Here is a 22812-nt window from a genome sequence, read left to right on the forward strand (position 1 = left end):
GGGTACTATTCATTACCGAATTGCAACATATAAAATTTGAAACCCATGTACAACGTAAACCTCTTATATATCTATGAATGAAAGCCTATCACATATATAAATTAAAATTGGCTTTCATTTATAAAAAGTTAATTTGGAAATTAATTTAGGTTTTGTCCCCACTCGTGAGTCCAAATTGCATACTTCTGTTAGTGATTAAAGAAAATAAATGATTCCACCTTTTCAATTAGGTAGGTTAATCTAAAGATCGAAACTTCGACCAGTAGGCACATAATCGTAACAATTTCTAAAATACGAGTGAGATGCAATATATATTCAGGTTTTAAAGATATTGATTTGTAGTAAGATGTTATAAAGTGATAAATGATATGATCCGTGGTTAGAAACTCAGTACCATGAGTAGCACTGGTGAAAGCGACACTGCTAGCTACCTCTGCAACTCTGCAAGTGGCTTATACAGTCATCTTCTATGAGAAGAAAAAAAAAACATTTTAACTTTGTAGAAGTTAATATTAAAAGATAAACAAAATTTAGAAATCCTTAGGAAACTTTTAAGTGTGAATACCTTAAGCATATGACTTCGAATTTAGATCGTATAAGTTGTTTTATATTGGTTACCATTGATTGTGGTTTGAACCAAAATTACAGGTTCTCTAATATAATAGACCATGCATTGTGATATAATCATGACTCAAGAGCACATGTTGTTTTAATTTTAATCAATAGAGGTAGAATGAATGAGTTACAAATGAGGTAACAATATAAAAATGAATAGAAAACCCCAAGCGCTAATATAAAAAAAAATCTACGTATTAAACAGAAACTTCTTTTACAAATTGACAGTTATAAATGTTATTTTCCGAGATGGAACAATTAAATCATAGAATACAAATCAATAGAGAAGGATTTCCTTTAATTTATGAGTCAGGGAAGCATCCAAGAGACTGATGAATATTAGCTTCGACATCGTTATAGTTTTGATGCATGGAAACTATATCATAACTCGGCCCCGGATGATACGACTGCGTTTCGAACGGGGACATAAGAACATTAGGGTTTTGTGGATGTGTGACTTGTGTCTCAAGCAAGCTATCTAGTGTTCTCCAATCCACACAGTTGAAGCTCTTCTCTTCCTCTTGCTCGAAACTCTCGTTCTGATCTTTATTTGTCCCAAGACTCGGCGACAAGCTTGGGCTGTCGAGCTGCGGTAGCTCGATGTTGCCATATTGATGCATCGATGAGGATGCATTACTAGTACTGAAGTGATTATTGCTCATGAGCATCTGGTTAAGGTTATGGCTCGATGAAGATGCACCAATATGATGACTCGTGTTCATTGTCGGTGAAGATGAGTAGTTGTTACTACTATCGACGTGGTAGAGCTGGTTCTGCCATGGCTCGTACCCTAATGGCCTCTGGTTTGGAATTGGCTTCCTGAATGCTCGACATACCACCCAACCTTCCTCCTATAAGTCACAAATATATAATGTTACTATTAAGATAACCTGTTATTAATTTAGTGCGGTTAGTTTTGGTTGTTTATTAACTCTAACGAATCGATTGTAGAAACTTTGTAACATTTTAATAGTCTTTGATCTCTAGATGGTATCAGAAAGTGTGTAGAAGACTGTACTATTTTATTAGTATTTTGTGGCTGACTTGATTGATCTTGAACCGTGTATCAATTAGAGTCGTTAAATGTATACCTGAACCGGAGCAAGCTCGGAGTTTTGGAGACGGTATTCATGCATGATCCAGTCGGATTTTCTTCCATTGGGAGCTCGACCCTTGTAGTAGACAAGTGTCTTCCGCATTCCTATGACACTGTTCTTTGAAAGCACCGCCTTGTCTCTACCGGTGGCTTTCCAGAACCCGGCCGCAGTGGCTCTATTGGTCCTAGTTCCGGTCGGGTACTTCCTATCCTTGTGGCTAAAGAAGTACCACTCGTTTTGCTCTTCATACCCTAGTTTGCACCTCGCTGCAATGTCACACCAAGTATCAATGTCATAATTTCTTACATCACAAACTATTAGGAAATTAATGTTAAAGAAAAAATAAGATTGAAAAACTATGTGCTGAATTGTTATTTGAGTATACATTATATGATTATAGTTTCCCACTTAAAAAAAAAAAAACGAAACAAAAATCAACTAGTTTAATTTCAAAAGAAGCATTATGATTTATGATTGTACTACATCTCTTAAAATTTCTTTGTAATATTCTTTTCACACTCACGTTTATAAATCCTACAAGTCAAAGAAAGTAGGCATTCTCATTCACTTCGCATGCCAAATTCATCACATATAATTGACTTCAAGAAATCACATTATAACTAGACAATTTACTGCCACTCCATGCAAAAAGATTAATTAATTATAATCATTATACAAAACCCGCGTTGATTACCTTGTATATCCCACGGCTCCATTTTGTAGAGATCAATCTCTACAATGACATCTAAAGCACTCTTCATTGAATTGATCTTCCTCTCTAGGTAATAACCCACAAGCTCTTCCTCTGTCGGATGAAACCGAAATCCCGGTGGCATACATGATTGCATTATACTATCCATTCACGTTGATCCTATAAACAAATATAGTTCGGGAATTGTTAGAGAGATTAGTAAGAAACGAGATGGAGAAATGGGAGAGAAGAGAATGCTATGAGGGAAATGAATTGTATATAAACATAAGCGTGTCTTTTTGGAAGCTATTGCGAAAACCTTAGACAAACAAGACACAACCTTAAAGTTTTGTTTTTGGGACCAAAACCAAAGCCTATTACAAGCTTCGTTATATTTAATTATAAGAAAGGGATCGAATGGCTCTTGGGTCCAATGAAATTCCAAAAGCTGTGTTGGGTAATGATAGTGATGTTACACACGGACACACATGATAATATATTAAATATCTAGAAATATACACAAACACATATATATGAGTTCACATGTAGATGGATAATATATCCAAAAGCTTAGATCTTTAAGCTTAAGGCTATAGCTATTATATGTTACTGATGATGGTTATGATGTATTTCTATGGGACCACCCAACATTGGAGGAGCTATTTACATTTATAAGAAAAAAAAATAAAAACAAAAGGTTTTGGAATTTTGTTTTCTCGAGAAAAATATTTGGTTTAAGGGTTTGTTACGCCTTGTAAACTGTACATATCGAACGATGCTTATAAACGGGGAAAAAAATTCATAGGTTATAGAATATATTTGTACTATATAATATAACATAAGGCCGTACTATAAGACCTAAAATGTATAAGATATAAATAAATAAATATATATATATATATTCATATGTACATATGGAAGATAATCATATATCAAAAAATATTAGTCAAAAAGCTTGACGGGTGGAAGTCACTGAGGTTGGATGTTCCTTTGAGTGTATCACACACTCTTGTATTGAACTATATCCATATACTATCTATAAATTTTATATTAATTATAATGGTGCAACAGCAATTAATTTCTAAGAAACAATAATTAAGTACAAAAAAACATAGATTCCGAAAACCCAATTCATTTAAATTCCTCGTTTACTCTAATTTTTTTCGGGTCATCATTTAAACCAATATTATTCATACACTATACAAGATACGAATCTTCATACAGCCTACCCATCTACAAAACGATCCAATACTATATATGTATATTACATGTAATGTATATGTGATAGAGAAGAAAGAAACAAACACAGAAACGCCAGTGCACCATCATGGTTCATGCATGTATTATGTATATGTATATAGTATCCATAGATACTTCTGTGTGTGAATTAAATACGTAAAACGAATAATGAGTTGGAACTTACGAGCTAATATAGATTGGACGAAGGGCTTGTGGGAGAAATATGTTATTTGGAAGCGATTTCCACAAGGACGATGATCTACAGAAGAGTAGCAAACAGGAAGAAGGAGAAGAGAGTTTGAAGGAAGATTGAAATATCTTGTGTGGATTGAATGATTGTTAATATAACAAGACAAGAGCTTGGCTTTTGATTGATTAGATCACATGTATATGGACCATCTAGAGATCGTTAGAGTGTATATATAGGTTTTATGATGTGAATATGCTTATTTATATAAATGGAAGTGTGTGTCATGTGGGTGCAAAATGATGATATAAGGAGAGGGAGAAGAAGAAGAATATGGAAATGGAGGAAGGGTTTGATTGCGCGTGGGATAGACATCTACGCCTTGTTTTTGGACGGCTCTCTCTCTCTCTCCCCTCAATTTTTTGTTTAAAGTTTTTCCAAGCTTCTCACTTTACCGGCAGTTACTGCATAAACCCCCAACTTTTTTTTATTTGTCTATTTGCTGATTAGTTCTATTACACCACACAAAATGAAATAATATGTCTAATACATATATCAAAGCTATATATTATATATTAGCGATTCTTAAAAGGCCAAATGTTCTGAATATTACCAAAAACTTCAATTTGATTTAAGTTTTTATAAATATTATAAATTAATTTAGTATTTCATAATAATATCATATTTGTATTAATTATCGGATTCAAATGCGCATATTTATTTTATGTAACTAGCAAAAATGACAAAGATTTCTTTTTGCTAAAGAAAAATGACAAAGTTGTAATTCCAACTGTTCAACGCGAGAATTTTTGTTCGGATATTATAAATAGATATATGTTGTTTGCTCTGGATCTGGTGACTGAATTATCTTTTTTTTTTTATATTTCTCATTATCTTCGTAAGGAAAAACATATGAAGATAAAAGGATTTACACGCATGTACATTTATGGATTACTACGTAAATCTCACTCAATATACTACCGCGCATCAAATTTTATAATCTAATAAAAGGGAATACATAATTGATAATCCCACATCTAGATCCCACTCGAAACCACAATCTGAACCATATAAAATAACTTCTTTTTTTCCAAATTTATAGTAAACCTAAAGGAACGACCGTTGGCCATAAAAATGACGAATCGTGTATTAAATATTAAAGAATTTGGAGTAAATCAGAGGAATTAAGATGCTCTTAAGTCTTTCTCCAGCAATCCAGCTCCCATTGTCTGTTTGGTGGCGCCGTCCTCAACACGTGTCATCACAGATATAAGACACGTGGCATGAGACCTGTTTCTGTCACATAACTAATCATTTGTTCCTCATCTGATATCCGCTTATTCGGGTCCCACCAAAGCCGTTGGCTGTCGTTTTTATTTTTACTTTTTCTTAAATCTTTTTACCTCATCCTTTCTGTTTGTGACGTCATCTCAGTAATTCATTTTGACCCTAGTCCAAAGAAAAAATCCAGAAACTAAAGAACCAGTTTTTGAGTTAGTTAAGAAAATGACAAGGGATACACGAAAATCGAGGTGAAATGGGATATACACAAAAAGAATAAAAGGTTTGTATGTGAAAAGGAATAACAAATGGGTACCAAAATAGAAAAAAGAATTGAATAAAAAAGCTGGATTAAGAAAAGAGAAGAAAGAGCACTTGATTTGGTTTCAGTTTCACATGCATGCCTACTTGTCTACTGCGTGAGCGAGAGAGAGCCTTTTGTTCAAATCCCAAGGTTTGGGTAAAAACCCTTTCACACTATTTCACTTTTTTTGTCAGCATAAAAAAAAAATATATACACATATTGCCTCGATCCCTATCTTTCCTTTTCTTTAATCATAATGTCTCTAACTCTTAATATACAGATGTATATAAGACCAAGTCCATTGGGATTCATCCCTAATTTGGGCTCGAAATCATATGCAAAACACAATTAAAAAAAAAGAAAAAAGTCCAAATGGAAAAAATCGGGTCGTCTGGAAGAGTTTGAAGAGCCAGGTTCATCACCACATGGCAAAACGTGATTGGATGGAAAAATGTGTAATTTTAAGAGAGAAATTTATTTTTCTCAAGCAAAAATCATTTTTATTTTATGGCGATTTCTTCTCTTCTCTTCTTCTTTCCAACATTTCCAATCAATAAAAACATCTATCAAATTTACCAGTGGAGTTGTAATCCAAGCATCGTTTTATCCGCCACGTCAGCAACCGCTACCGGTGCAGAAGCCGTCGGAGCTCTCGGTGTTGCAGCGCTCGGTGTCACTGGTCCCATTGCGGTGTTGAGGTAGCGAACGAGAATCACAGGCTCTGGGTCGCTCTTTCCTGAGACGAGATTGAAGAAGACGTGTTCAGCATGAGTAGAAGCAGGCCATCTCACCGGCCACGAAAGAGGAGCAAGACGTTGCAGAAACATCTCGATGTAAGTCACACCATGTGTTCGACGAATTGCCTCACACAAAATAAAGTTTATGTTTTTATTTAGTCTTCCTCCTATTAGGCTTGGATCAATTACATTGATTGGTAGATTTTAGAAACTAGAAGCAATTCGAGACCTTTTGCTAATATGGTGCTTACGAAGATACAGTAAACCCATATTTGCATTCATTAGCTTACTGTTACTGTATGGAGTTCAAAAATTCTAAACTTCAAAAAAAAAAAAAAAAAAATTTCTCGGAATGAACCCCAAAATAGAATTCATTACTAGAATCCTCGTTTTCACTCGAGTTCTTCCCAAACCACCCAACGAAAAAATATAGTTTTTGAATGCTAATGAACCCCTCTATAAGGTTCACTAGTGGACTTGCTCTAACATACCCCTATTTTTCTGTGTCCTTAGTAGTCCTTACCGACTTTATTTACACGTAACCGTAAATACAACTGCAAACCCAATTTTGTCTAAAGCTATTATAGTAGTATTACTAAACTCGTTTGTGTATCATATGGATATATGATATGCATGCCGTTTGTTTTTTTCTTTTAAACGATTTTGCATTCATTTCGTATAAATTGAATTTATGATAGGCTCGATATTGTTTCGTATCTAAAAAATGTCACATAAGGTAGGAGTATCTGAAAATGTTTCGTATTTACAAATAGAAATGACGAACGATATTATATATATGTATATATATATATATATATATGGATGGTCAGAATCATAGTGTGTGTACTTGCCAGTCTTCTAACACTAATCATAATTAGCATTAACGGTATTTAGTGGGATAAGTAGGCTATAGTAGCTAAGTTAGTCAAATAATTAAGGATATATATTACCTTTTAGTTTTTTTTTTTTTCACCCGGCAGAGGTCAACGTGCTGCTGTTAATTGAAATTCTTATCGTAAGTATTTTTATCAACTCAAAACTAAACTGTAGGAGATAGTGACGCCACTGTAAATTGGTCTTTGATTCCATCCTAACTATTGGCTGGCCGGTTTAGTACCTTACAATTTATCAAATTATTTAACTTTAACTTAAAAAAAAATATTCATGATATCTAATATAAGATTATCAAGCGGAATGCTTAAAGCACGGGAGCAAAAGTAATTGATACATTAGACGCATGATTTTTTGGAGGCGGCCACTTTACCGTCCACGAATTAAAAGGTTATCAATAAACATCACGCCAATATTTTGAAATTTTGATACAAAGACTCCGTGAATTTCAGGAAAATCCATGATCCTAAGACATATAAATCCCATACAGTCAAATAGCAATAATATCTAAATTTGGTTGACTGATTATTTTTGTTGTTTTCTTCATGAAAACAGATGCTTGATTTTGTTTTGTTATTAAATAATTATGTTGCCTGATATAGCGTAAACCGATTTGATCAACCAAAACTTCCAACATGCCAATTACTTTTGTAGTGAACACGTGATATATTTTAAGTTTCATTTATACTCTTAATATAGAAAAACAAAAAAAATCTATTTGAAAATACTGTTTTACAAATAATAGAATTCCCAAGTAAAAGGAATCATAAAGAAAATTCGAATGATAACAACAAACTAAATGGACTCATTTGTTTGTAAGCTAAATCGTTCTATTTTTGGGTTTCATTATGGACCAATCGTTTCTTTTGTTTAACATCAGTTGCCGGACAACAACAAAAATTATATTATTTTCTATCAACACTATATCAAAACTCAAAAATTGCTAACAAAATTGTGTCGTTACGAATGTTAATTACAACTACACATGTAAATTATATCCTGGCCATAGAGCATCATAAACTTTTAATTTTGAAAAGTATAAAACATGAAGTTTATAAACTGTTTATATTGTCCACTGATTTGTACTTCTTCTACGTTATATACTGTATATTTTTTTCTATTAAAAATAAATTACACTCAGTGAAATAAATATTTTTTTCTGTTGAACGATTTGTTTGTATGCTAATCTAATCGGAACGTTTTGAAAATTAAGGAGAGGTGCTCTTTTAAATGGGTCCATAACGCATCAAAAATGTAAATCATGAACTTAATCTGATAACATCATTACAATCTAATGTAATCTACCGACCTTTCACTTTCCTTTTATATTTCTTTTTATAGTCCATTTCTATTGGACTGCTTCATCAAACTTCCAACATGTAATATATGTACTGAACTATAAAATTATGGCCACACACACATTCTTCCCATTGGTTACTTCGAAGATTCGTTATAATATTATATTATACTTGCGAAAGAAAATCAACAAGATATGATGGTTAATGCATCTTATTTTTGAATATCATTTTCTAACGGTTGATTACATTTATTTAATTTCGTTATGAATTCGGTAACGATTGATTTTTGAATTCGTTCTGAATTCAGTCGTTATAATTTTGTTACGGTTGATTACTTTTTTATAAAAAAAAACAGCATTTTACCCAAAATAATATTGACAAATATTCAGGAATTTGTACTGTGTCTAACTGCAGCGAATAGAAGTGTTTAAGAGATTGATTGAAAGGTCAAATAAGATTGTCCTCGGTAATAGGATAAATCAATTAAATAAAAAGTTTCCTGAAAAAGAAAGAAATATATTTGCTTTTGCTGAAAGAGTTATCTTAGGATCTTGTCTTAGATTCTATCCTAACTGAACTTTGACAACGACCTGTATCTAGAAACAACCCTCTATACGTTTTTTTTTTTTTTGTTTTGGATCAAACATACATTCCTTTTATTTACCACTATTATAAGACAGAAAAAAGCACAAGATAACAGAAAACATATGGTTATTTATCACTTTTGTAAAAGTTACATAAATTATCCCTTATATTTAGTGATTTTCCCTTATATCACCTATGTTGGGTATTTAGAATGCGTAGGAGAAAAACTTCAAAAAATTCGAAATATGGATACATACAAATTTAACTGTACAGCTCATTCTGTGTCAATTCACTTGACTCTGATATCACCTAAATACTCGTATATTTTAAGAAAAAAAATTAAATAGACTCATTTAAAATAAAAGTGCTTGGTCATGCATATATAAATACAGTCGCTTCTATATATACACGGATATTTTGCATGCAACCAAACTTAATATTCGTTAATGATATTATAACTTTAAGCATCCAAGTTATATGTATTCTGTACCTTTCGAGAAAACAATATCCACTAGACCACAAATCGTCAGAGTTTTTGTGCTTATATATGAATCACTATGTATAAATAGTATTCGCTCGCAATACTTTTCTATGCTTTTCTCCAATAATCTCTCTCTCACACACACACACACATATATATATATATATATGCACCCTGAAAGATATCACATCCACTAATGAATTATTATCAGCTGATCTTAGTGAATCAATAATAATTAAGAAACAGTATGTCATTATTAGTGTACTCATAGGCTATACATATTAATCATCGTCGAATTTTTAATTATCTCATAGGCATTGATATCAAATTTGTCTTTATGTGAAATGTTCGAAAAATCTCTCTCTCTATATATATATATATATATGTATGTATGAGACTATGATAGTAACTTTACTTTATAAATAATCTGATCTACTTACACTACATCTATGAACTGCGAACCCTAATTCAAAAAAATATCTCAGACTATTATCCACATATCTACCCATTAAAATGAGCTTGTTCCTTAGCCTTACCGCGAGGCAGCAAGTCGCCATTTTATCGCTTTCACTTTATATTGTTTTCTTTTGACAAGCGTTAAAATATTGTGGATTCTGAGAGGCGATAATTAACAAACTTTCGGATAAGCAAGTTGTTGGCATTAAAAAAAAAATACTTATAAAATATTCATTTGTTAAGAATGAATGAGTTATTAAAATTGGCGTAAAATATGTTTAGTGAAAGTTATAATTAGCCGCAGTTAATGATGAACGGACGGTGGATGAACATCGACCACTAATTCTCCAAGTGACCCCTACAGGCTACAACCTCCTCTACTTGTCTCCCTATTCCACATCCTATTTGGTAACCATTAAGTCAAGATTTCCCATTAACCTTTCATTTTAAATTTTGGTAACCTTTCATTATTAAAAAAAAACCAATTAATTTAGATATTTAGTACGTCAAAAATGTTATTATCTACACACAATTTTTGGTGTTTGAAGGGAGATCAGAGAGTGTAAAGAAAGCATACGGGCGTATCTGTATTTTTGTTTGGGGCGGCTTAGTGGGACTGCTTGCTTATAAATATTAGGATTTTTCATTTTAATGTGACGAGATTGCGTCTCTATTACAATATGTATCAAATAATAGTTCCATACTATTACAGTTATTATTAAAATGACTTTAACTATTTAAATTATTCTACTTTTGGAAAATTTTCAAACTTTTCTCATTATTTTTTTATCATTTGTTTTTTGTATCATGTTATGAGTAAAATCAACGACAACATAAAACCGAGTAAGACCTTCCAAACCTCCTTTTTTCTTTCTTTATCCCTTTGTATCATTTCTGCGTGTACCGTACAAGTCCTGAATAAAATTTTTTTTTTTTATGTATATAAATTTGAGATGAGCTTAACAAATGTGTTGTAACCGATATATTGACACTAGTAAAACTAACTGTAGTTTAGTCTTTTAGATCTAGTTTTGTTTCGTTAAAAGTATATTCACATACAATATAATTAATGATTTCATTCAAACGCTTAAAACTTTATTTATTACACTGTTATTGTGACGATATATACTTCGTAGTTTAGTGTACGATGAGGTTATGGTTTTATATATACAGCTTGATAAATACTAAATAGTTAAATATTAATTAGTTTAGGATACGTGTAATTTCCCTTAATCAAGAGACACATACTCCATCCATTATTTTATAAGATATTTGAATTTGGGTTTTTTTTACTTCAATTTCTTATACAACATTAAAATCGAGTAATAATGATTTGTAAGAGAACTAGATCAATTATTTCCGGCGATGATGTAACAGTGTTTACAACAATACAGCATCAAAATTAAGTTAGATTGGTCAATTACTTGCTTACCTCTATTAATATTTTGCTTTTTTTTTCAAATTTTTTTCTCGATTACTTGCTTACCTCTATAAAATAAAATTAGTAATGGGCAACATGTTTTTTTATTTCCACTTTTGCAACATATCTCCAAAACATCTTATAAGGCAAAACGGAAGGATATAATTCCTAGTGTGATGCTGATATCTATTCCTCAAATTTTGATTTAAAATTTTGTAATTTAGGACCTAAAAATATATTTTTATATTTCAATAAATTGATAAGTGAAATTCAACAGTTATTCAATAATATAATCCAGAAACCATAATTTTAAAATGGATTAATAAGACGAGAAAACTAAGAATGTAATGATGAGAGAAGCAAAAGCTTCTAGAGGTAAGAATGGAACAGAGAGGCTGATGATGGCATGTCGGCCCACACCCTTAAGTTGGCTCTTTGATCCTATTGCTTCTCTCATCGAGATAGATAGAGTCATACTTATTCTCACATTTTTAATTCTAGTTTTCTTTTTGTCTTTCTTTTAGGTTCCTTTACAGCTTAACTATTCAAAATTGCAAACTTTAGAAAGAAAAAAAAAAGAATTAGCTTTTACTTGTCTAATAAAAGAATAATTAGATGCTATTATCGGACAAGGGACAAATTTTTGTTTTATCTTACAAAATACTTCAGAACTAGTTTAAAGGGGGCGTTAACTATTATATTTATGGAACTTTTCTTGAATGGACGTGAGAAGACGACACTTTTTCTAATTCATTTTTTGGTTTAATAAAGAATTAGCTACTTAAGCTGCACTGTGCAATGGATTGTGGGGATTTAAGAGAGTCGACAAATATTTATAACTTTAACAAGAACAAATAGATTGGATTTGGGTCCGATCTGACCCGACTCGAATAAGCCACACTCCAATCACACATATCATAACTGTACTGTCCACGTATCAGTTTTACAGTTGGGCTAAGGCCCATTATCTCTTTTATCACCTAATAAATTCATACACATTTAAATCAAACCAAAAAAGACTCAAAAATCTAAATGAGTCAGGGATTAGGCCCATTTACAGTTGGGCGGGCATAGAGCCCTAACTTTAATTGTTGTTGTTAAACCACCCAAACAACAAATATCTTTCTCAGGCAAGCCCCGTAATTAATAGATTCTACAAAAAGAACCCTCAATTCACAATTATTATTGGTAAGATCACCGTGGATGAGTTTTCGCCGGCGATCTCTGAGACGAAGTCCGTAAAAGAAGAAGCTTTTTCAACACCCTCATCAACACCAACACGTTCGGACTCATCTTCTTCTTAGGCGGCGTCTTCTTGGTCAACTTCATCCCGCACCCAACGGCCACGGCGGAGCTCTCGTCGGAAAACAAAGACGATTTCTTCTCTCCGCCATCACCGCCGGTATCAATCCTCAGACTCTGGCTTCTTGGCGGCAGCTCTTCGTTGAGATCTTCCCACAACATATCCATCTTCTCCTCTGCTTTGTCGCTCCATAGACTTCTCGTCTCCACATAAGAGAAACTCTTCGTCTGATCATTATTATCGTATTTTCCGATGAGTAATCTTCCGAAACCTCTGTCGTGATCTTCCCGGAGGAAATTATCCGGCGAGTGTTTCCACAGTGGAGGTGAATCGATGCCGGAAAATTGGGAAGAATCTTGGGAAGCGATCATTGGGAAGCTAAATTCTTCTGAGGATACACTGTTCAGAGCCATTTTCTGGGATCAAGAATTACAAATTAATATTTTGTTGACCAGTGGTTTAGAGAAAACAAATTATTAAAAAGAAAGAAGAGAGGATTGAGATGAAACACACAGTTTGTGTTTTGTTGGTGATGTTGGATTCGTTGCTCTGTTTTTCTTTTCTGTTCCTTTTCTAGTTCAACTACTACAAGAAGTTCTCTCTTCTTATTTTTTTCCCTTATAATTTGGTGTTGAAGAGGAAGATTTTTGTTTATTCGAAAGAAAATATTTTGTAATTATTGTGATCATTTTTAGATAGCTTGATTTATTTTCTAATTTGGGTAACATATTTATAATCTTGTCTATTGTGGGTTCTTTTTTATAAGTTCAGATATTTTGAAACGATTTTATATCTCAATCAGTCAATTGTAATTTTCTTGTTTAGGCAGTTTATACTTCATAACCTTATATGTATACTGTATACACGAATTCCTCGATTTTTAATGCTAATCGGAGAAACTCGATCAAATTTAAAATCGTTCTAAGTTAGCTCGTAAAGAGAACAAGAGTTATGACGTTAACAAATGTGAATTTATGACTATTATATAGTTTAAATAAATTAAATTGGTGATTAGCTCTGTATGTAGAAAGAGTTATGAGAGGGACATAACGTGATTTTAATTTGACATCTCATCTACCAGCGGAGTGATTGATTGAGGAAAGATTGAACATAGAACGTTGTCACCATCTATTATCATCAATGTTATAACTCCACCTCATCAAAACACTATTTCTTCAACAATTGACTTAAAAGTCTAAAACATGTGTTGTAAAAGTTTCAAAGTCTCTATTTCTTTTTTCTTTTTTCAAAGGGTATAAACCAACCAACGGAGGAATTTTAAAAAGACTAAATCAAAAATCAAAGATGTAGAAAACCTTCAGTTATATATGCTTGTAAAAGACCAATTTAAGCAAAACCCGTCTTTGTTTATAAAATCTTAAAGGTCACAAAAGGGTTTATGCGTGGGTGTGTGCTAATGCCGTATGTTTGATGAACTCACAGCATATTTACCGAGAAGAAGATATCTGAGATATCGTCCTCTTTGCTCCTTTTACCTTCCTCGATCTTCTTGAACCATCTGTATTTGTTTAGACAGAAGAACCATCATGGTCCATGTTCATAGTAGACCGAGATACGGGAAAAAAGTTGAGACTCTCTGGCTTGCAGTTATCGCAGTAGACCAGAAAACAAATCAATAAAGCTTTCAAGGTGACCGGAGAGATTCTTGGCGTCTAAGTGGAATGCCTTCTGATTCAAACCCATCCTCAATGGTATGCTTGCTTATACGCAATGGTAATATTACCGCTGAACCTGCAATAACATAGTGATAACAATCAGTTGCAAGCTCTCAGAAATTCCAGAGTGATACAGACACTTGGCGTTAAGATATATCAATCTTTTTGTAAATCATGAATAGCTATGTTTCTGTAATTCTAGCTAGAAATGTGTACATAGATCTGTTATGCATATTAGTGTTCCTCATAGCTGAGAAAGAGCATATAATAACTTGAGATTTCGTGTCATCTCTGCATTCGATTTTTTCCTTATTGAATGTCATAACGCTCAAGTTCTTGCCCGTCAGAAAAACGTGTCTTCCAAAATGAAAAAAAAAAAGAGAGACACAGATGCATAAGAAGTGCCGTATATGAAAGAAAGTAACGCACCCTCAACCATGTCCTTCGTTCTATGGAGAAGAAAAGTGCCAGAAAGTATTGTAACAAATCCACACATTTCTGTGACAATCTGAGTACCATTTTGCCGATCCCAGTCCTGTTCGAAAACACAAACCACATAAAGCAGTGAACTGATTCATGTACCAAGGCAACAATCCACATACAACGATATATACATATAGTGGCGGAAGGTTACCTTAAACATGATAACACTGGCCAATATAGTTAGTGATGTGAACATTACGTAGTATATAGGAGATACTATAGCTGTATTGAATGTATCAAGTGCCTGCAAGTTAAAAAGGCAAAAAATCGCAATTAATGGACTAACCAAGGAAGACATCTAACTACCTACGTTATATTCTACAAAAAGAGTATCTTGAAGAACATTTAATTAATATTTACCTTGTTTAAGTAGTTCAACTGCGTTATCACACAGGTAAGTACGACCAAAGTGAATACCCATGTTTGAGGATAAAATAACTGATTCGTGCCTGAAAATGTCAACTTAAGTGCTATTCCAAGTGCTTTTACGCTCATTACCTGCTCACATGATTAAATGAAATAGTATTCAGAAAAGTTGATCAAGGGTGTTTTTTTTAGAGCAAAATAAGATAACAAACAGGAAATATCAAAACATACATACCGATAATGATCCCACAAGCGAACAAATACCGATATAGACCATTACGTTTGTCTGCCCATATTGGGGCACAAAACGGACAATAAGAAATATAGCAGCCCCAATTATAAAGCTCGCATAGAACATGAATGCTGCAACAACCTAAAAAAAGTTAGAAAATTGAATGGAGGACGAAAAGGAGCCGTGAGACTGTTCAAATTACTATCCCGATAAAGCATCACAACCCTATCAAACAACGCACCTGGTTCTGTTGCAAGATTCCAAACTTCAAGCACAGAATCAATTTCTCGTTCTTGAGGGGCATGTAGGACAATTGTTGTGGAACCAACAACACATAAGACACAGCCAAGAACTCCGAAGATGTGTAGTTTCTCCCGCAATATAATATGAGCTAGGACAGCACTGAGATTCAGAGAACAAATGTCTATTGTCTAAGAAAAAATAAAGCACCGATTGCATCACATATAAGAAAAAAAAACTGATCAAAGAGTCAGACACGAGTATACATACCTAATAATGATACTGAGTGCGCCAAGAGGAGTTACAAGAATAGCTGGCGCAAATGCATAAGCAGAAAAATTTGCAATCTCACCAAGTAACACTGGAAGAAGCAGAAAAGATGAGAAAAGAACCAAAACAGAGTAATAGAACTATGAAGAATTAAAAAGGCAATGCCAAAGAACAGGACTCACTTGTTGTCATGCCGATCCACCAAAGAGGCTCGTAGAGATAAGAATACCCACCAACGCCTACACAGTATGAGATTGGATTTATACCATGAAAGTATGAAAGCAAATCCTAAAAGAACAACATCTACACGGAAAATTTAAGTCTGAAAGCAATGTGGTTATTAAGTAAAGTTAACACAGAAGAAAAAGGTCCCCATCTGTTCACAACGTCTAAGTAGCTCACTGAACACACTGATAAGTTCAATAGAAATAGATCTCCTAGCTGCTCTTAAAGAAACTATCTGAGAAAATTCGTTCCCAATCTATCAAACACACAAGCTGCTTGTTCAGTTTCCACTCTAAATCAACGATTTCAGCACTAAAATAGACACTTGGAAACCACATTACAGAAGATAATTTCAATAACAACTGCGACAATGAGGACACGAGAAAGATAGATATACCAGCCCTAGTCCCAGTGGAGGCGGCTTTCTTAAGGCCTTTCTTCTTAACGATGAAACTGGCTCCGATGAATAAACTAGAAGAAATCGCCAACACCAAACCCTTGATGTTATCAGAAGACATCCCTTTATACGAATCCCGCCAGCTTCCTCCACCACCACCTGATTCCCCCATTATATACCGATTCGACGCCAAATCGAATCTTGTTTTCCTCTTTCGAGCTTCAACCCAGACGAGAAAACCCTAAATCCGCCAGATCGGACTTCAGATTTAAGAGATCGAAACTCAGGGAGTTGAGCAGGAAAATCGCCTCTGCCCAACTGAATTCGGCTTTCTCCGCCGCTACGAGAAAACCCAGATTTGAAATCGGAGTGGTGAGGGAAGAAGATCTTGAGGAAGAGGAGGATGATAGGTGTGTGACGAGAAAAGAAACGCTTTGGTGAGAGTAAATGACTGACCCTACGGTCACTTTCCCCGGCGCCACCATTCTAATTCTTTTTTTTTTATATACTAAATAAAAAATTTATAACTAAAATGTTTTGTTTAAAAATGCATTTACAGAACTCTATGTTTTTTCTTATATAGCATTTGCATGTATATGCTTTTAACTTTTGAGTCTGTTACCACACTATATGTAGTTTTTTTTTGAATTATTACTTATTTTGTATATGATCTACGAATAGTAATGGTACATATTGAACAATTAATAAGTAAAAAAAAAAGCAAAAGCAATTGAGAGAACTTTAGTTTAATGGGACATATCAAACAATTAATAAGACCAAAAAAAAAAAAGCAAAAGCAAATGTATTAACTTCGTATAAAAGGAAGGAGAATGATTCCAAACAAACGATTGAATAAGAAAAGAAAAGGTTGAATTAATTAAAAGAAAACAGTTTATAAAAAAAAAGGGTGCAAAACAATAAGTGAACCTTGCACAGTTGCACACTGGGGTCAAACATAAATTAAGGGGTCATTTGAGATGCATATCCACAGAAAACTTAAGTAAGGCTAAATTAGGATTAATTAACAACATTTTGAGATAGATTTTGCTTCGAAAATACATGTATTATGGTTAGTGACTTGAGGATCACATGAGAAAATGGGTTGGATCATAACAAAGGGGTCAAATTAATTTAGTTTACTGGGTGCAAGTATTTTGTTTAGTATGAATGGTTTGAAAATATAAAGATGTCATGTGACCGCATTTATATCAAATAGGTCTGCCTCTGTGATCAAAAGACCGAGTCCATATTCCACACAGCAGACTATCCAAGTTATTTCGATGTGTTTAAAAATGATCATGCATAAATTTTGGTTTGAATCTGCACCAACAATAAAACAAAGGTTCAAAAGATAATTTAAAAGAAATATCATGTAAAATACAAAGCCTATAGATCATGAGGTAATGTTAAATCTTGTGCCCAGATGTTTATGCAGTTGTTTCATGCCTGTTATGTTTCCTCTGCGATTCTATGTTGCTATAGGGGTTTCAGTCTCCAGATATTTTTTCTTCTGCAATTCTATGCCTTGGTTTAGTATATTGGTCTAGTTTGGCATTAACTTAGTTTGAGTGAGTTTGGTTGATTTCTGGTTTATATGATTTAATTAATCAGGTAATTTTTCTTGTAAAAATGCTACATAAACGCTTTTAACAGAAACTTAACGCGGTTTTAATGAGTTTACATCTGCAAACCTCTTTGAGCATACTTTTTTTGTTAACATCTGCAAACCTTTTTGAGCGTACTATTCTTAGAAACTGAATTTTTTTTTGTTAAATAGTTTTTATCATTATTCCCCATCTAAAATTATTTTTATATACACATACCGATTAAGGCCTTACCGCCTTTAAAGACCCGGTTTCAGTGTCTAGACATTTTAAGTTAATAGAGATCACATATCTTTTTTTCTGGGCCCCGACTTTTACTATGCAATAGGAATCCATAAATTTGTTTGGGTCTAGGAAAAAGTTGGATATAAAAGGCCCCGAAATAAAATCAAACAAAAAAGATATTGTAGAAAAAATTAGTTTAATTTGGCCTGCTTCACCGACCGTATGGATACAGAAGTTTTAAAACTAGATAGACTAAACTCTTACTACTGGCAAAAATTTGTTAGATTGTGTAGTTAGTAAAAGAAATAAAAGTTCATGTGTTCTCGACTCTATTGATTAAAGTTGGAGTAGTTTAATACCTAAATAATTTTAGATAGTATTCAACTTTTTTTCCCGCGTATAAGAAAATTGCCATAAACTTAAAATATTACGGTTATTTTTTCTATCTTTCGGGAACTTTTTTCTGTAGATGGATCTTACATTAACCAAAGTAAAACAGTAAAAAAGTGTAGTCACACACAATACTAATACTACGGCGAAAAAAAAAACAAAATCTATTGGAAATTGATATCAGTAACAAAAACAACAAACTAAAAGAAGGGTGAAATACAGTCGACCCCAAGGTTATTAGATTTCATCACTTTATCCATTCTTTTTTTTTGTTTTTGGGTTTTGCAGTTTTGCACAATATTACTACTGTATTTGATGGGTTTGATAAGAAAATAAAACATAAAGTAAACTAATGGAATCCCATGGCTCCTGACTTCACGGCAGGTGCATCCGGTGGCGGTGAAGGTAAAACGGTTAACGCTAATACTCCACTGATCGCCGCCGCGATTGCTCCGAGCACAAAAGCCGGTAGGTTTCCACCACCGAAGAGGGCGTCGAAAGGCCCACCTCCAAGTGATACTATCATTTGTGGTATCACAATTGCCAAATTTAATACTCCTAAAGAAAGTCCTGTAAACAAAGAAAAGAAGCACGTTTTTTTAGTTTCAAAATTTAAATGTTTTATGTTACAAATGAAACTGTTTCTTGTTTCAAACATTTATAGCAACTGTAAACTGCATAAAGTGGATGAAATGAAACCACCAATGAACATTAAAAGATATATGGACGGATAAAAAGATTTCAGTTAATATTATTAAGCTAATAAATCTCAACCCAAATAAATGCTATAGATAAACTTGTAGATAATATCCACACGAGATTTTGAATAGAGTTACAAAGGTCAAATTTACTCCCTTTTTAATCTTGGCAACAAATGAAAAATCTACTCTTGATGATATGAATAAATTTGGAAACAGATCTCTAAATTAATTATTCAAACCAAACGTTTGAACTTAATAAATGCTAATTTACTAGGTACCAAATTTTCAGACGATTAGATTTCTAAGTTTAACGTGAAGAAGATAGATTTTGGAAATTGAATTATTATTATTGTTTTTTAAAATTACCTTGGCCGGCGCCGGAGCTGCTTGAAAATATGGAGGCTAATGCAAACGGAATACTGAAAGTAATCTGCAAAAATCGAATTGGTTAATATTATATTTGCAAGAAACTATATACTGTAGATAAATAAGCGATAACAAGAAAGAACATAAAAAGACAAAACCTGAAACACTTACAGCTAAGGGAATACCAAGAACAGCAAAGAGACTTAACGCTCCAGCTCTGATACCAGGAGACGGTCCGGCTAAAGCACCGGCGGTTTTCCGGTGATCCTCGGCAAATTTCGTAACGAGAACAGTCATGGCCAAACCAACGGCTAGGATGAAATTAACAATTCCCCAAAGCCGTTTAGCTCCTCCAACTTTCTTACCAATCCACTCAACACCAAGTGACATAAAACCAAGAACAATGGCATTAAACATCAATCCCAATGCACCTTGATGCACTCCTTGGTTATATAGCTTCTTCAAACTATCATCTCCTTCTGAATCTCCACCGTAAACTTCACGACCCATCCAATCAGTATCGAACAAAAGAAACGGGAACCATGCGATCCAATTCAACGCCGTGACGACAAGAAGCATCCACATGGGACGTTTCATGACTTTAAAAGCTCCAAAGATTTCTCCAAAGAAAGGAACACTCGAGACCTTCTCGTCGTCGTCATTTACCGGCGACGGAGACCATTGTTTGTCTTTAACGTACCAGAGAGACGTTACGGTGACGATGAGGAGGAGAGTGATGGATAAAAAGAAACAGGTTTTGAGATTCGCGCAATAGATATCGCAAGCTTTCGTCATTGCAAAAGGAAACATCTTGTGGAGGTTAGTGTAAGAACCAGCCGCGTATCCCAAAACATTTCCAACCGCCATAAAAAACGAGAAAAACGCGTTTGCGACTCGCGTTTTCTTAGCGTCTCCTGCGGCTAGATCGGCTAAGAAAGCACGACAAGGTCCTTGGAGGGTGTTGTTAGCCACGTCGAGGATCCAGAACCCGAGAGCGAAGATTCCGATGGCTCGGACCCTCGGCGTTTGCTCGAGCTTATCTCCCATTTTGTGACCGATATCCGCCGCGTAACCGATCAAGAACACGGCGACGGCGACCATGGCGGCACCGGCGGCGATGAAGGGACGACGACGACCGAATCTGGAGGTGCATCTGTCACTGTAGTAACCGACGATTGGTTGAACAATCATGCCGGAGACTGGACCACAGAGCCAGATCAGAGAGGACCATTTGTGAGGGATCCCGAGAAGCTGAACGTAAGGAGTCAGGAGGGAGAGTTGTAGGGCCCACCCGAATTGTACACCGGCGGCGATTGAAGCAACGGAGATTATTTTACGGAGAGGAGATGGTTGATCGAAATCTTCCATTGATGACTGTGTTTCTAGAGCCGCCGCATCTTTTGCGGGTTTCTCTGTTTCGAAAGCTCCCATTATCGGAAGAGAAAAAAAAAAACACACGAATAGACAAAACGTTAGATTTTAGAGGGGAAAAAAAAAAGAAAAGAAAATTTGTTTGTTTTTCTTTTTCTTTTTTTCTGTCTTTTCTCTCTGTTTTTTTTTTTTTTTTTTTGGGTGGAAGTGAAGTTTCTGTGATGTAGGAAATGGGAGAGAATGGTGTTTGTATTTATAGGAAAACTTGGACGAAGAAAGAGTGGATTTTTTTTGTTTTGTTATTTTTTATTTTTAACTTGGAGATGATTATTTTTCGGATAAGAGACAGAGTAAGGAATTAATTAGGGTGAGTGTATGGCAAGGTAGGGCCACGTGTCACTTAGGACATTAATTCCTAATTTTTTTGTTTTCTGTTATTACGGGATTTAATTGGTTTCGCCTTCTTCTTGCATAAGTGATTTTGACGTGATTCAATTTCTCTGACAGTTTTAGATTTTCGTTTTTTCTTTTTTTTTTTTATTTAGCTCAAATAAAAAATTCCGACTTTCAATAATATCAATACGTTTTATGACTAGGAAAATGTTTTAATGATATTCCGATTGGGTACAATATTTTAAACAGTGTAGCTTTAAATCATCATTAGAATATATTTTTTTTGGTTCTGGGATTAAGTAATTAAATTTGAATTACAAACCACTTAATTAGTTAACAAAAGTAGATTAAAATATATGACAGTAAGTCAGATTTAATCCTTTTTAGAAATGTTTTAAAATGTAACATAAAAAATGTTGACCAAAGAAAAGGTACAAAAATAAAAAAATATTTTGTTCGGGAAATAAATAAATGATTGTGAACTGTACTAGTTATTCATATTGCACAATGCCTTACATACTTCACTATTAAAAAATACGAGTACAAATGTCTTCAGATTAATGAGACAAACGTCATATAAGCTAACTTTAGACTTGAAATCGAGAGTTTACTTGAATTCAGGAGTATAAAGCACATAATGCTACATGGTTCAAGGAGGCAACATTCAATTGCCTTGTTTTTGGATCGTCAACATATATTCACATCATCTACCATCCGATCAAGCATTACCGTATTTATCTTAGATCACACCCTTGGATCACGCCATTCTAGTTCCTACATGTTCATACTTACTAAGATTCAACCTGCCAAGCACTTTCCAGAATTGATACACTAAATCTTATCCGAAATGCCCAAAGATGATGGTATGTTATCCCTTCACGTCCAAGACATTTGACCCAACTGGTTAAGCGCTTTGAATTTAGAGACTTTCTTTTTCAAAATGTTAATTAACTTCCTTTACTCCCTATAATGTTTTTTCCACATTTCAACCGGAAAAGCATTTGGTTGTTGATCTTGGATTCTAGTTGTCTGCGAAGTGCGAACTAGTCTCCCTTGGCACTTATGTTTGTAGACTTGATCTGGATCACATGTTTCTCTCCTTACGCTGTCTTTTCTATCCCTCCAGTCTCCATTACTTGGACTTACATTAGATTTGTTGTAAATCTTGATTGTTATGTGTAGATCGTACTAATTAACAACTTGTTTTACCCTTTATCTGTTTAGTAACATTTTTTGCTGTTAACCGAAAATTTAGAAACTGCCAATCCAATCTGAACAAATGGATTTG

At 34.0% G+C, this 22812-nt stretch overlaps 4 protein-coding genes across 4 annotated transcripts; all 4 read right to left on the reverse strand.

Annotated features, from left to right (window-relative positions):
* Positions 1–917: 917 nt before the first annotated feature.
* On the reverse strand, positions 918–3965 carry LOC18007857 (NAC domain-containing protein 30). Its single transcript, XM_006390665.2, has 4 exons — positions 3827–3965; positions 2407–2583; positions 1707–1978; positions 918–1466 (listed from the first exon to the last, which is right to left on the reverse strand). The coding sequence occupies exons 2-4, from the start codon at positions 2570–2572 to the stop codon at positions 918–920; spliced, it is 987 nt and encodes a 328-aa protein (XP_006390727.1). The 5' UTR covers positions 2573–2583; positions 3827–3965.
* Positions 3966–12247: 8282 nt separating this feature from the next.
* LOC18009265 lies at positions 12248–13150 on the reverse strand. The gene is made up of 2 exons (XM_024153972.1): positions 13099–13150; positions 12248–13001 (listed from the first exon to the last, which is right to left on the reverse strand). The coding sequence occupies exon 2, from the start codon at positions 12996–12998 to the stop codon at positions 12477–12479; it is 522 nt and encodes a 173-aa protein (XP_024009740.1). The 5' UTR covers positions 12999–13001; positions 13099–13150; the 3' UTR covers positions 12248–12476.
* A 741-nt stretch (positions 13151–13891) lies between these two features.
* Positions 13892–16894, reverse strand: LOC18007971 (probable magnesium transporter NIPA4). The gene is made up of 9 exons (XM_006390667.2): positions 16475–16894; positions 16035–16091; positions 15853–15943; positions 15584–15744; positions 15346–15473; positions 15105–15242; positions 14896–14988; positions 14691–14796; positions 13892–14337 (listed from the first exon to the last, which is right to left on the reverse strand). Exons 1-9 carry the CDS (start codon positions 16644–16646, stop codon positions 14231–14233), a joined length of 1053 nt encoding a protein of 350 aa, XP_006390729.1. The 5' UTR covers positions 16647–16894; the 3' UTR covers positions 13892–14230.
* A 1947-nt stretch (positions 16895–18841) lies between these two features.
* Positions 18842–21321, reverse strand: LOC18009191 (sucrose transport protein SUC1). The gene is made up of 3 exons (XM_006390668.2): positions 19932–21321; positions 19761–19824; positions 18842–19263 (listed from the first exon to the last, which is right to left on the reverse strand). Exons 1-3 carry the CDS (start codon positions 21189–21191, stop codon positions 19043–19045), a joined length of 1545 nt encoding a protein of 514 aa, XP_006390730.1. The 5' UTR covers positions 21192–21321; the 3' UTR covers positions 18842–19042.
* Positions 21322–22812: the final 1491 nt, after the last annotated feature.

The sequence above is a fragment of the Eutrema salsugineum genome, unplaced genomic scaffold (genome assembly GCF_000478725.1).
Source record: "Eutrema salsugineum unplaced genomic scaffold, Eutsalg1_0 scaffold_9, whole genome shotgun sequence".
Lineage (NCBI taxonomy): Eukaryota > Viridiplantae > Streptophyta > Magnoliopsida > Brassicales > Brassicaceae > Eutrema > Eutrema salsugineum.

Coding starts and splice junctions, on each gene's coding strand:
- LOC18007857 (XM_006390665.2), bottom strand. CDS start 2,572: ATGGATAGTATAATGCAATCATGTATGCCACCGGGATTTCGGTTTCAT. Junction 1,979..2,406: donor GGAGCCGTGGGATATACAAG/GTAATCAACGCG, acceptor GTGACATTGCAG/CGAGGTGCAAACTAGGGTAT. Junction 1,467..1,706: donor CCGAGCTTGCTCCGGTTCAG/GTATACATTTAA, acceptor TGTGACTTATAG/GAGGAAGGTTGGGTGGTATG.
- LOC18009265 (XM_024153972.1), bottom strand. CDS start 12,998: ATGGCTCTGAACAGTGTATCCTCAGAAGAATTTAGCTTCCCAATGATC.
- LOC18009191 (XM_006390668.2), bottom strand. CDS start 21,191: ATGGGAGCTTTCGAAACAGAGAAACCCGCAAAAGATGCGGCGGCTCTA. Junction 19,825..19,931: donor TTCTTGGTATTCCCTTAGCT/GTAAGTGTTTCA, acceptor CGATTTTTGCAG/ATTACTTTCAGTATTCCGTT. Junction 19,264..19,760: donor CAGCTCCGGCGCCGGCCAAG/GTAATTTTAAAA, acceptor CTTTGTTTACAG/GACTTTCTTTAGGAGTATTA.
- LOC18007971 (XM_006390667.2), bottom strand. CDS start 16,646: ATGGGGGAATCAGGTGGTGGTGGAGGAAGCTGGCGGGATTCGTATAAA. Junction 15,944..16,034: donor GTGGATCGGCATGACAACAA/GTGAGTCCTGTT, acceptor TGCTTCTTCCAG/TGTTACTTGGTGAGATTGCA. Junction 14,797..14,895: donor CCAGTGTTATCATGTTTAAG/GTAACCTTCCGC, acceptor GTTTTCGAACAG/GACTGGGATCGGCAAAATGG.